Source organism: Zonotrichia albicollis, chromosome 4, assembly GCF_047830755.1.
Source record: "Zonotrichia albicollis isolate bZonAlb1 chromosome 4, bZonAlb1.hap1, whole genome shotgun sequence".
Lineage (NCBI taxonomy): Eukaryota > Metazoa > Chordata > Aves > Passeriformes > Passerellidae > Zonotrichia > Zonotrichia albicollis.
This window is the reverse complement of record NC_133822.1, coordinates 13,250,283-13,264,405: the sequence shown is the minus strand read 5'-3', so window position 1 is coordinate 13,264,405 and position 14,123 is coordinate 13,250,283. Positions and strand designations below refer to the sequence as shown.

At 37.8% G+C, this 14,123-nt stretch overlaps 1 protein-coding gene across 1 annotated transcript in view; it reads right to left on the bottom strand.

The window, feature by feature from the left end:
* FAM185A (family with sequence similarity 185 member A) overlaps nt 1–14,123 on the bottom strand; it is a 36,824-nt gene that overhangs the window by 19,092 nt on the left and 3,609 nt on the right. The window contains exons 2-4 of the mRNA XM_074538837.1: nt 10,601–10,710; nt 7,333–7,425; nt 2,812–2,950 (exon numbers count right to left, since the gene is read on the bottom strand). Of these exons, the coding sequence (XP_074394938.1) occupies nt 2,812–2,950; nt 7,333–7,425; nt 10,601–10,710 (342 nt within the window). The remainder of the gene's footprint in view (nt 1–2,811; nt 2,951–7,332; nt 7,426–10,600; nt 10,711–14,123) is intronic.

Genomic DNA, 14,123 nt, shown 5'->3' with positions numbered 1-14,123 from the left:
CCAGCCAGCAGCTCCCATGGAGCATCTGAAGGTAGATCAAATTCTGTCAGCATACAGCCCCTGGGGCTGTTCTGCATTTTTATGGGAGTTTTCTTACCTGTTTTCATTAGATCCTTGAAAAATATTCAACATGTAGAAATCAAATTCCATTTAGGTACATACTCATATGGCAGAATCACCAATGCTGCACAATGTCAACACATTCTGTGAGGCTGCACTTAGAATATTGTGTCCAGTTCTGTGCTTTCAAGTCAAGAATGACACTGATGTCCTTTACTAAGGCCAGAGAAGGCTATTGAGAAGATCAGGGACCCAAACCAAGCTAGAGATGCCCTGAGAACATGTTTGTTTTGGTTTAAAAGAAGAAGGCTGAGGAGTCCTCTTGTGGCCTTCAACTACCTAATGGGAGGTACAGAGAAAAAAAGACATTCTTCTCATGGTGGTGCAACAAGGAGGAGGAAGAAGCAGCAATAATGGATACAAGTAGTAATGGAAATTATGATTAAAAAAGGTTTTTTTCCTGCCAGAAAAATAATTCAGGGGTGGACCAAGATGTCCAGAAAGGTCATACAAACTCTGGACTTGAAAATACTCAAAGCTCAACTAGTCAAGGCCTTGAGCAAGCTTGGTCTAACTGAGCCTACTTTAGACATTAGTTGGTAAGGAATCTGATATTGAATCCAAATTCAAACTAGATTTATTAAATAAATTAATAGTTAATGCAACTCAACCCAAGACTTTGGCACTGCTGCAAAGGGGGGTTTCCTGTTCCTCCCATGTGCCCCTTGGTACAGAAGGCTCACTGTAATGTTATTGGCTCTCAGGTAAAGAAGAAATTCCTCAGGAGCAAATTTCCTTTTTTTTTCTTTTCAAATTTCTTTTTCAGGTGTCAACTCAAAAGCTTAATAGCACCTGACACCTCTAATGCCTGTTACAGAAGCTGATGAAAATTACCCAAAACAAACTCCTTTAAAGCAATGCATTGCCCATTTGCCAGAGGAGCATGACAAACACAAATGAGCAGCTGTGAAAGTTTGAGCTCTCCCGGTGTCCTGATGTTACAGCCTGAGTTTCAACCACAAAATGTGTCTCAGACAGGTTTGCAAAGTCTGTGCTGCCCTAACTTAATTTTCCCAGTGCAAAAGCAATGAAATCCAGCTTAGTTTGTGCAGGATGTGCTGATTTGATGCCACCTATGGTGTCAGCTGCAGGGAAATGGTGACTTCAACTGCCCAAGAAACAAACATCTGTCCAGGTGTTTACAGACAAAACTATTGCAATTGAGCTACCCCATGAGCAAAAATCAGAAGTGAAAGTCACCATTCTTTAATAGCAGAAATTTATATTAGGAGTTATCTTGTCTGCTAATACATGTTGGTGCACTTTAAAAGCCTTGGCTATTAAAATATGATGGGGGAACATGATATTGTACAGAAAATATTTTTCTGTTCAAAAAACAGGGTAAAATTACCAAGCAAATGTTAATGTGCAATTTTTTTTTTAAAAAGCTAAAATAACATTAGGTGTTCCAGGCCCATTTAGTAGAGAGGTCATAAAAATAAACCTGAAGTAACATAAGAAATGTCTGCATAATTTGGACACAATTCTATTTGTTTTCACATTGTTTTTCAGCTTAATGGCAACAGGCATTACTGAAGAAAGTAAGTTCTTGACTACAGCAGTTATGATTTCATTTTTGTAACAAGAAAATAAAAATTAACTCTTGGATGTGCACAAAGATTGAACCTGCTCACAAATTGATCACTCCACAATATCATTATACTGTATAAAGTCACTAAAAGCCAAACTAGCACAGCTTATCAGACAGAACTTCCAGAAATAATACAAGCCTACATGTTAGAAAACTACAATAACAGGAGAAAAAGCAGTTTATTTCTGTTAGTGCATGTTAAAATTAACTTTAGCTAACAGGTTTAGAAACCATTCTCACATTTAATATAAAGGGACAGAGGAGTAGCTCCTTCAAGGAAGAAAGAAGTAATTTTTCAAGCTAGATGACAACATAATTTCTTAGCAATTGTAGCAAATTCTTTTTAAGGGATATAGCTGAAAATCTGGAACTCTGACAGAGCTGAATAATTTTCTTTGTGCATCTTCCAGTTTGTTTTACTCAATGTTAAATCACCACAAATGCTTTATAGCACAGTCTGAATTCAGTGGGAGTTTTGTTAAATCAGAAAGCCACACCAGATTTGAACCTCAGCTGCTGCTTCAATAAAATACTCTGTAGTTTATTAGTTTTAGATCTTGGGGAAGGACACCAAAGGGTGGATAGTTTAGAGACTGCTAAGAAGTTCTAAGAACTTCTTCTAAAAACAGAAACTGTCACCACTCTTAACATAAGATGCCAGTAAACACACAGGCTATTTCTAATAAAAACTTCTCATTATGACTCCCTCCAACAACAGTTCTTAGTAGATGATCTGTCTAAGAGTTGCTTTTCCTATGAAGAAAATAAAAGGGGGGAGAGGGGAAAAGAAGTCTGCTGACAATGTTTAGTATAATTTTCATTGCTGAATTTTAGAATATTTTGATGTTCTTAATATGTGTGACATTTCTTTCACATAATATATGCTTTTTGCTATTAACAAGTGTGCTTATGAAACTGTTTTCAAAAATACAGTCTGCTAGGTGGCAAAAAATCAATTGCCTCTAAGAGAAATACAACTGTTTTGCTTGCATGCTGTGCACAGCTGATTTAGTGGTAGTCTATGCATTGGTCCATTTGTCACTGTGAACATTACTGAACACCTTCAAGGCAGCTTCATTTGTGACAGACTTCCTTCTTACCATGAACACTTCCCAGCATAATATCACCAGATTCTGAGGAGAGAGATGCTGATTCTGCATAGAGATATTTAGTTTTCAGCAGCCCATCTTCAGTGGATATATTGATGGTTGTCCCCTGCAGCTTCTCTATATTTACACTCTAGGAGAAATAAACACAATCAACAATTTGTCATCACAGTTTGAAAAAGCAGTGGGATGTAACACTGTTAAGACACAAAACAAATGGAAAGCAGTTGTTGGTGCAGGAAAAATGGAATCAGGTTCTTAGCTAAAAGCTACACAAGATAAAACAAAAAACCTTTCCATCCAAGAGCTCAGACTTAAGAATTAATGATTCCTCACAACATTCCTGTGAGTTATTACATCCACAGTTCAGGTGAAGAACCCAAGTAGTCACAAACAGAAGAAAGAAGTTTTTAATTTAAGAAGAATTTAATTTTCAGAATTAAACACTTCATTCGGAAAAGCAAAATGAATTATTAACTTTAATTATGAAGACTGAATCTTAGTACAGCATTATGACACTTGGAGCACTGATGATCAATTTTCTGCCACCACAAATTGAAACATCCTCTGTCTTGTTACACACAGCTATTTATGAAGATTTTTAACTGGTTTACTTTGTAGATATATCTTTGGTGAAGGTTTGCAAAGAAGCTCCACTCAGCTGCCCTTTTTTTAAGCATAATTTTCCTATTACCTTGGTTACTCAGGCTTCTATTCTTGGACATAAGCCTCAAGACATACAAAGCCTTGAAAAAACAGGGATAAAATCTCCATTTCTACTTCTTTGCAATAGAAACAGAGAGAAAGGATAGAATGTGGAAAGTTGCACATTTGGGAAATAAAAGGTGACAGATGAGATTATCTATGCAAAAGTGATGAGTCACATGATAAAACATCAATGTGTTTGAACAATTCACATGCTTGTGCAGCAACCATATGAAACTGAATTCTATTCTCAGTTAAATTTATGATGGAAGAATGCAATAGCTCATACCTGAACCCCACTCAATTAGTTTCTATTTTGCTTATACAGACTTTCAGTGAATTGCACAAAATCCTCATTCACTATGTGAAACAATACATGGCTTTCTAGATCAAACTGTGCCTCACTCAAATTATTTTTACATCCTCCTTGTCATTTTAGCATTGCCATCTTGTGCAAATAAAGTTAATATTAAAAAATAAGTCTGTTAATCCTTCCAGTATAACACTATATAAAGAATAAGCTATGAATGAAGGAAGAGATATTCTGACAAATAACTACTGGTGTTACACAAACTCAGTGCTGCACTGTATCCCAAAAACTGAGCTGAAGAGGCTGGTTTAGTATGGGCTATTTGACAGCCAAATTACCCTGTGGCCTTAGCCATCTATTCACACTGAACTACTAAATTATAAGATTACAGAATGGAACTACTGGGCTTGAGACTTTTCCCATGCTACAATACTGATTAGATCTCCAATAATTTAGCAAAATACATTAAACTTTAAGAAAATCAAAATGCTACGCATAGCCTATGGCAGAATTAGAGATATGTGTCAGTCAATGCCTAGAATCACTGCAGGTGCTGCTGCTTTTGTTTCTGCTACAGACAGAAACAAAATTCAGTAACATGAAGTAGAACTTGTCACTACTGAACAGAAGCTTTTCATCTAATACTGCTTGCAACAAAATAATAAACTTCATCTAATACTGCTTGCAACAAAACCATAATAGCCAGAGATCTTAAACACTAATTTACATTGCATCTGTCCTAGGGATGCTTCCCACTCCCCAGCCTTGCATGGTGAAGTGCAAACCTGCTGTGACACATGGTCACAGCAGCAAGGAAAGGGAAAGGCATTCTCATTTTAGGGTCTATGATCCCACCTGATCTAAGACTTAAATGACTTGCAATGAACATTTCCCATTTGAAGGCCATCACTGATATCAGCACAATGAAAATAGTGCAAAGCACACTTGAAAGGGAAGGAAGAAAATAAAAATATCTGCATAGTTTGGATACAAACTGGCTGCCTTGTGGCATTCCTAACCAGGCAAAGGGAAATTCAAATAGCTACCTCTCTTCCTATAGAATACAAGTTTTAATTATATTTAGATATATTTATTTGTTTACAATAAAGCACTTAATTTTTAAATAATCTCACATACCAACTCTTTTATCAGCCTCAACTGCCTTTCTTAAAATTGCACAATTTTAAGAAAGTAATAAAAAGAGTTGGCTCAGCTCCAGATCAAAAGAAGTTACTGTAAACAATAAAACAAAAACTACCAATACAAAGAATGTTTGTTTCAGAATAACCCAAATCAGGGTAAGGGCAGGGAGGAAGGGGAAGTCAGACTGCTCCAATATTAGAATAAAAAAGTAGTTCAGATGGGGAAAGCATGGAAAAATAGGATTGCTTTTCAATGAAAATAAATATGCTTTCAATCCCAAATTCTTTAACTCTTGTGGAGTTTTGGCAGAACATAGATGTCTGGCTTGACAAAGCAAGTGTTATAGAAAAGTCTCCATGGCACAGATTAGCTAATAACGCCCCAGGCAAACCAATTTCTTTATTTTTGTCCATTGAACCACCAGATTTTTGGGAAAAAATTCCTTCCCTTGGGCATGGAGCCTTGGGGGTTGCAGTTCCTGAAACTGCCCACATGCTCTAGTCCCGTTGGTCCCATCTGCACAAGTCGGACTGAGAAGGTTTTACATCTGAACACATTTTCAAGATAAAAACTGACATCTTGCTATGTTTAAATAAGATGTATACAGCTCCTTCTCCACCTATTCCTGCTCTTGGCCTTCCTTTTCTGCTATCATTGCTCAAATGCTTTACTAGTGTCCTCTCCCACTTCTCCCCTTAAAAAATATTAATTTTCCAAGTGCTTAGTGCCTTTTACCACATCCTCTCCCTCCCCACCTCCAGGAGGGGGCTGGAAATGCTGACAGAGCCATAATTACATAATGATGACTGCAACTGATGGAAGAAACATCTCACAAAAACACACAGAGGAGACATAAGGCTGACTGATTAGTAACAGAAGTGGCCAGCTGAGAAATGAAATCTGTCCTTCCTAACCACACTACAAAATTTGTTAGAGAGAAGTTCAATAACATAAGCCAAAATATTGTTCTGTAGCTGTGAATTCGTGCTAAAATGACTCACTTCACTCACGTTACTACAGCTTTACAACTCTAAGATTGACTTCTTTTAGTATTACATACTACATACAAATATTTATGATCACAAAGAAGCACTTCAATTTAATCTGTATGACATTTGTTTTATTGTTTCACAAGGGTGATGTTTCTGAAAAGAGCTAATTTTTTTAAAAGCATTTAAAGGCTCAAAGTAAAACAATTCTCTGAACTATACTTTCCCATACAGATACAATTATTACATTTATTACACAAAAGGCAGTCTAACACCCACTCCCAAAGAAGCACAGATAAATTAATGCTGACAGTTTTTGGAAAATCCAATGGCAAGTTGCTCAGTTTACAGCAGGACATCAAGAACAGCTCACAGCTGGCTCTAGGTAAATCAACTGACCTGGGAACCCACAAGGTGCACAGCAATGCCAAACAGCACTTCACAGAGGTGACTTTGGATGCCTGGAACTCACCAGTTTGGGCTCAAATCTACCCTGGCAAGGGAGGGTTACCCCATTCTCTGACTCTTTCCATTCCTGCTGGTTAAAGGTGCCCATGGATTCTGTCAGAGCACAGCCACAGCCACTCCCAGCCTTGGCTTGGCTCCACATGGGCACACAGCAACACTTCAGATCCAGGGAATCCTAATGCAGCCCATTTAGGTATTTTAATGGACATTACAATGCCTAAAACCAAGACTGGGTGTGAGAACTGCAGGGAGTTTAGCTCTACATTACTTTAAATAAAGGAGACTTGCCCACTCATGTCAAGAAACAAAACTAGTGTACAAGTAGTTTGTGGTTAGTCTAATACTGCCATCTACTGAAAAAAACCAAACTTGTTCTCTACAAAATTGCTCTGTTTGTGATTCTTCCCACTGCATCTCATAGCAAGATTACCTGTGATTACATTTCCTCAGCTGCAAAGAATTCAAAAAGAATTAAAAAAGAATTCAAAACCTGCTATTCTTCCTTTCTTACATAACACTAGAAGTGTACAGCATTTACAAATATCAAGGCACTACCCACTAAAACTCCTGAGCCTTCTGCAGATTCCAAATGCCTACATATTAGCCAAGGAGAAAGTTTAACAATGTCCTGAGGGGTCTATATAATTAAAGCTGATGGGTTGTATCAGTAGAATGACCTCTGTACTGATGGAATGATCACACACTTATTCTGCTTTCTGTGGAGCCTGTTTATCAATCCAAATCAAGCACAGGATAATATAATTTAACAGACAAATATAAGAAACAGTGAAGTTACAATGAGAGTTATTTACATATTCTTTAGCACATTTTTTAATTTAGTCCTTTTACAACAAATTAGGAGAATAAGCCATTGAAGAGCAAGTTTTACTTCCTACTTACCCCCTTTTCTGTTGCACAAATATCTGTGTTGCCATAAAGTGTTCCAAGACCAATTACTTTGCCACCATTTGTCCTTATATCAATTTTATGGCTCTGAAAAAAGTTAAAAAATCATACAGTTAGGATAACTGGTTCTCTAGTTATGGTTATCTTGTTTTTCAAGTTGTACCACATTAACCACTGGAAGCCTCAGTCCTGCAAGAAGAACCAGATTTTACAGTGTTTTACTGCACATAAATTCTAATTAAAATAGTTTTGCATAAGGTAAATCTCCAGTTATTAACAAATTAGCCAGATTAGAAGCAAACACTGCTCTATAGCCCTTATAGCTTCCAGCTGTTGCTGCATACACGAGAAAAAAAAAGTACAGAAATACACATAAAACAATCTCAAAAACAAAACCAAAACCACCAGCTCTTGTGAATAAAATATAGCCATCTGTAAAAGAGAAAAAATCTTAAAAAATTAGATTTAAATAGATAATTCTCTCCTTCTACAGTAACATGATGAATTAAATGTTTCAATCTGCCACAACACTCCTTTGAGGCAGGTACACCATACTTGTTATCAGAATAATGGTTAAACAGCAAGTTCTCCAAATATGTAACTTGAGGAGAATATGGGAACTTGCAAGATTGGAAAAACCAGTGTATAGCAAGGGCTCACCAGGGTGGCCCCTGATAGATCAGTAAAATAAAACCACAACACAGACACTAATTTTCCCCATCCCAAATTAGTAGAATATCTTCCTAGAAAAAAAAAAAAACCAATCAGGCTTTCAGAGCTAAGTATTTCTAGATACACCTAACAGACAGAAGGATTTGCTGAAAGAAGAAACCAGTTACAGTGGTGAAGCAGCTTTTTCACTAAGAGGAAATATTCCACCAGCTGAAAGGAAAAAAAGCAATAATTTTTCATAGCAAAAATTCTCTAAGCAAGGGAGAAAGGTTTGAATAAGGAAGCGGCAAAAGGCTGTCAAGACCTTAACAGATGTCAGAGGAAAACCAGAAACATTTGTTCAGAAGAAGAGAAGGACACAGGTGCAGGATGAATCAGGCTCAGACAAGGTGTGTGCTGAGGAAGCACAGCAGGTCTTCTGCCAGTGTGAGAGATGCCTGGAAATTCTTGTTATCACCAGCACAGTGAAGGGGTCAGGAGTAATTGAGGAATATGGAAGCAAAATTAAAGGGTCTCCCTGGAGGCACTGTCATCATAAGGAGCATCACAAAAAAAATTTAAAAGAAGTACTGCTTTCTCAAAAAAGAATTTGTGAATAATTCATACTCTGGAGAAGACCAAAATGCCATAACTGCATTTTGGAATTACTGTTGCCATTAGTTGACCTAGAGGCTTGGAAGGGATAGGGTGAACTGGACTTCAGTCAATTAAAAAATAATCACCATCCAAACCAAACAAAAGAAAAAAATTCAATAAAACCACCCTCAACAAATCTCACTGGCTGGGTAAAGTCTACCACAGCAGAACTGCCAGACAAAATCCATTAATAAGCCTCACAGAGACTCCTCCTTTCTGTTCAATTACTGGTATGCATGGTTAAGCAAAGTAGAGGCCAAATCCTAAAGTCTTTTGTAAAGACATTATAGATTGCATATAAAAAAGCTTTGTATATTGTATATCAAAAAGTTTTTTTAAATTACAATTTGTACTAACAACTTCTTGCAAGTTAAGAAAATGAGCAGTTGTGAAGGTGTTTGCTGGTGCTCTTGAATAATCCCTACATGACCAGATTTTTTCATTCAAAGTCATTTATCAACAATCTTTTCTCTCTCCTGCTTTGTTAGTTAATGGGGTTTGTTAATAACAGCAAACCAACATTAAAAGAGCTTTAATCCATCCAGGGGAGGGCACTATCACTTCAGTTTGCTCAGTAAAGCAAATTCCCACAAAGGGAATCAGCTCTTATGCTTCACTACAGCATCTAGGCCATAACACTTTTAGTAGTTTTGGAAAAACCCTGAAGGCTAAAACTTACTTTCCCCCAAATAATTCTGCTTCTCTGATACAGAGTACAATTCCTGAAGCTTTATTAGAAAAAAAATTGTTCAGTCACCTTACTAGAACTATAGGACTTAAAAACAAGATTAGACTAAAATCCAGCTCTTTTTAAAATTCAAAATATTTCACATCTTGGATTGCATTTGAGACACACTTCCCAGAAGTTGGTGGTCTTTCCTCAAAACCATCTTTTTCCATGACACCACAAAAAATTCTTGATGTGATGGCATGCCATGATTACTGCCCAAAACCACCTTGTTTTCTCATGCTATGCAGTTTCTCATTGTTGTCATTACTACATAACAGAATAATTTTTAATGAAAATTTTAGGTGGGCATCACATAGTGCTATTAACTCTGTTAGATTTTAGGTATCTTTAGAAGAGTAAAATTACAATTACACAGAATCTGGAAGCTTTAAGTTGTCTATAGTTCCCCAGTTGTAGAGCACACCTAGCTCTGTTGTATATTACACCCCTCCCTAAGCTCAGTTTTCCCTACATCTGTTATAAAATCATCTCTTACCACAATACAGAAAAATGTTTAAAAATTTCTCATCTCTCAAAACAATTGACCCTTCTTTTGAATTTATACCAATTCCTGCAGGTTCAATCCCAAACAATCAAGTGAATTTGATTCCAAATAGCACCTAAGTCAGATAAACTGTGATTAATTTTACAACAGCTTAAGTCAGCAAACTTGAAGCCTTAAGACTGAAAAAACAACCTCATGCCTATGACACATACAGTATATATCAGATATATTTCAGTCAGGTATTTTGGACATGTAATGTGTAACTTCTGATTGAAAATTAACTTAAAGGGACTGTCAATAGCTCTGATATACCAATTATTAAAAACCAAAAAAAATACACATTAAAAAAAATCAGCAGCAACTTGCAAAGTCTTGATTGGGCAGGCACAACTATTAACCTACTAGACAGAAAACCCCAGTCTATTTCTTTTTTCTTTTGAGGAGTAGGGAAGGCAGGGATCAGGCTTCACTGCTGTCACTGCTCCTGCTGCCTTTGGCTATCACAGATACATGGACTTCTGACTCCTCCTTATTCCCTGGTTTTGACTTTGTGCTGCAATTGTATGCAATAATTCAAGGTGAGGTGCTGTACACTGAGCAACATGAGTGCTGCAATGAGAATACCAGAGTACTTCTCATCTCCAGAACTGGTATTTAAGCTTTAACACTATATCCCACCACACAATCCCTTCTTGAGCAGTGAGGGAGGTTCTTTGTACCTTTATTGACTGCAAGACACTCGTCCCCTTCTCTGTTTCTATTTTGCAGTTATCACATTCTATTTTCTGAATCTTCACACAGCCAGTCCCTGATGTTTTGATATCCAAATCTAGAATTAAAAAAGTGTTTTATTAGCAACAGAAAGAAAAAAGTCAGATATCTTTAACATAGTATTTGATCATGTTACACAGTATAAGAGCCTGAATGAGGGATGTGGGGCTCCAGGCAGCTCTCCAAAATGCAGTTTATTCCATCCAAGAGTTATAGCAGTCCAGGGCCATGGGTGACAGAGCCTGTGCCCACAGCTGTCAGCTCCAGCTGCAGGCAGGCCTGGAGACACTTAGTTTAGGTTACATTGCATTTTATACTTTACTTTGCTGAGCATCTTAACAGAGTAGAACCAATCTATACCTTAACTTCTACCTATAGCTTATCATAACTACTATAATCACCATATCCATGTTACTATTCTCCGATCACTAAAAGTCACTACATTTTAAGCTAGAAGTTGTTTTTCGGTTTTCTTGCAGTGGAAAATTCTGAGACCTTTTTCTACTTGCAACTTTGCTGACTTGTTTGCCTGTGCTATCTTTCTGCTTGGTAAAAACATCTTGTTTGGGGTAGGTTTATCCTTTGCTCTGAGCCATAAAAACCCCTTCTAACTAAAACACCCTTTGCCTCTTTGGTTATCTAGTAAGACTGGCTCAGCAATTCTTTTCTTCTATATCAAAACTTGCTTTCATTTCTATTCCTTCATCAGACTCAACATTTAAAAAACTTTCTGCTAAGCATACATACCTGTGAGACTTTCTTGTCAAACTTTCATCCTTCCCAACAACACAGTAACCAAACATAGTAAGGAAAAAGAGCAGCTTCTTTGTTACTAAAAACCTGCTTGCTGTGTATGGCCACACTTTGAACAGTGAGAGTAGTCACAACCGGATATGAACACTGAAAGTTTAGTAAGCCAGAGTCTGAAATATCCAGCTCCAAGAGAGAACATTAAGAAAAAGAAGAATGACTGTAACCTGTGGCAAGGAATCAGCAGGGTGTGAACCTTTAGTGAAGTCTCATATTTTTTAATTTGAACTCCATCTCGTATCTACCCTAGCCACCAATTCCATTAGAAATTCCACTTAAACAATTGGGCACCCTGACAAGTGACACCCTCTTTGGGGTAGAAGGTTGGCAGATGTCTGAGGCCACATGTAGAATAATAGCTTCAACAGCACAAATACACAGGCCTTGCTCTCCACTAGCCAAAACCTGCCAGAGAAGTGTTGGTGTGCCTCATTCTCCCCAGCCTCTGCAAAGCCTGACAATCCCCTGGCATGAAGAAGCATGTTTGCCTCTAGTCTGAGTCACTTCACCTTGCTGTTGTTCACAGCCTGCCACAAAGAAAAATCACCAGGTGTTGTAGACAAGATGCAGGGGCAGGAAAAGCATTTTTCTGCTATTTGTCTCGCCCTTGGGTTTAAGGAATGGGAAGAAGTTTTGAGAATGTACAGTCTGGGGATTCTGTCTATATTAATAATAATTTCTATTAATAATTTGTATAAATGACCACTATAGTGGCTGGCAAAAGGTAAAGGCAGGAGAGGAAAGAAGTGATTTAGTTATTCTAAGGATAAAAGGTAAAAAGAAGAAAGTGTTTGCTGCAAGACACAAGAGAAGAACTAAGATCTGACAAGACCAGATAGTGAGCCCCTAAAGGAAAGGAGATTATTTGGTAAAGAAACTTTCATTTAAGCAAATGTGAAAGTCTTCCCTTCACTGCCACTGCCTGCTAAGGTTATCAAAAAGATGAAAAGAATAATCAGAATGTGCAGAACAAGCTCTGCCCCGAGGAGATTCCCAGGTCAGACCTGTGAGCCAGCAGAGCCTGAAGATCAACACTGTCACACTGCTGCCCAGGACAGAGTGTCCTCCTGTCCTGCCCCTGGGACCACAACAACAGTGAGCTTGCAGACCATGAACATGAGAGACTGAGAGCTCCTATTAACAACAAGGGGAAGTTTTGTCACCTGGCAAACTAGGAGAATCCAAGAGACAGAGCTGAAACACAACATCTTTGCAGCAAGCATGATCCTCATGGCTGCAGTAAGCCAAGGTTAAATTTGGTGCAGGATGTGGACCACATTCAGAGGTTAACAATTCCTTAAGAAAAAAGGCTATACGAGGTAAACTGGAAAGCAATGTTGGTTTTGAACAAGCTGTCTTGCCCAGACTGCTCAATTCACCCACTGGACAACTGCACAGTGCTTGGGAAGGTCCACAACCAAGACTTCTGCTATTTTGTTTCTGAGAAGAGAGTCCCAAAACCCAGTTTGCTTGCACAAATCTTTGAATTAAATCAGCTTGAAACCCTCCTGCTCTTACAATGGACAAGGAAAAGGCTTGAGAGTGCTCAGTTTAGTCATGATACAAACACAGACTTTTACAAGAATAAGCTTAATAAAAAAATCTTCTGATCCTGTAGAGTGTGTTATTGCCATCATCTGAAAGGGTAGCTAGCTATGAAAGATGGGTGCTAAAAGAGGACCCAGAAATCTGAAAATTCGTAAACAAGTCATTAAGAAACACCAGGGACTTCTGGAATACACTTTGTGCCTTATCCTCTGCAGTCACACCAGTTTGGTAGCCTTGATATAACAAAAATTAGTGGACAAGGAATTGAGCCTCTCTGTCTTTTTTCTTCTGAGTTCCCAAACCAAGGATAAACAACTCCACAAAGAAGCAGACTGAAAGCCAGATAATATTGCCAATGAAATTTTAACAAGGAGGAACAAGATACAATCTGTTTCAGTGCCAAAACTCCAAAAATAGCCAGTTTGATTCCTCCCTAGCAAAGACAAGGGCTGAAGCCAACTTTAGCCACATAAACCACAAAGAATGCATGAAGATCTTAGTGGTGTAAAAGACTTGTATCAGAAATTAAGGTATTTAGGAAAACTGAAACACTGGTAACAGAATGTAGGCAGAGGTACCCCAGGGTATTTAAGCACCCCAGTTATTAAGCTGCCTTAAGCTATAATACTTGAAATAGAGTGGATAATTATTTCTTTTCAGATGACTCAGCTGCCCTAGAATTATCTCAAATTATGGTTATGCAAGCCCTCAGTACAATTTACTTCTGCATGCTCATGCAGTCAATGTACAGTTAACCAGAAATCAAAGGGCTGGTTTCAGGTTTAATTAACACATGCCAAAATAAATAAGCTTGATTAAACAGAAATTCCTTGACATCTGCCATCAGTGAAGGTTAGATGCATCACAGAAGATTACCAGATCATTTATGGTATTGAAATCCTATACAGCTCAAAAACAGACACAAAGACAAACAGAGGATCTTCTGGTCCTTGTCCTACTAAGCTGCTGAGAGGTTGCCTTTGGTTTGAAATGCACATTAAAGCTCAGCATCTTCCACACATGCTCTTCCTTCAGGCTCTAAGGAGCTTTAGATAACTTGCAGCTTCCTGGATAAGCTCCAAGACAAATTGTGAAAGCTGTTATGAAATGCCT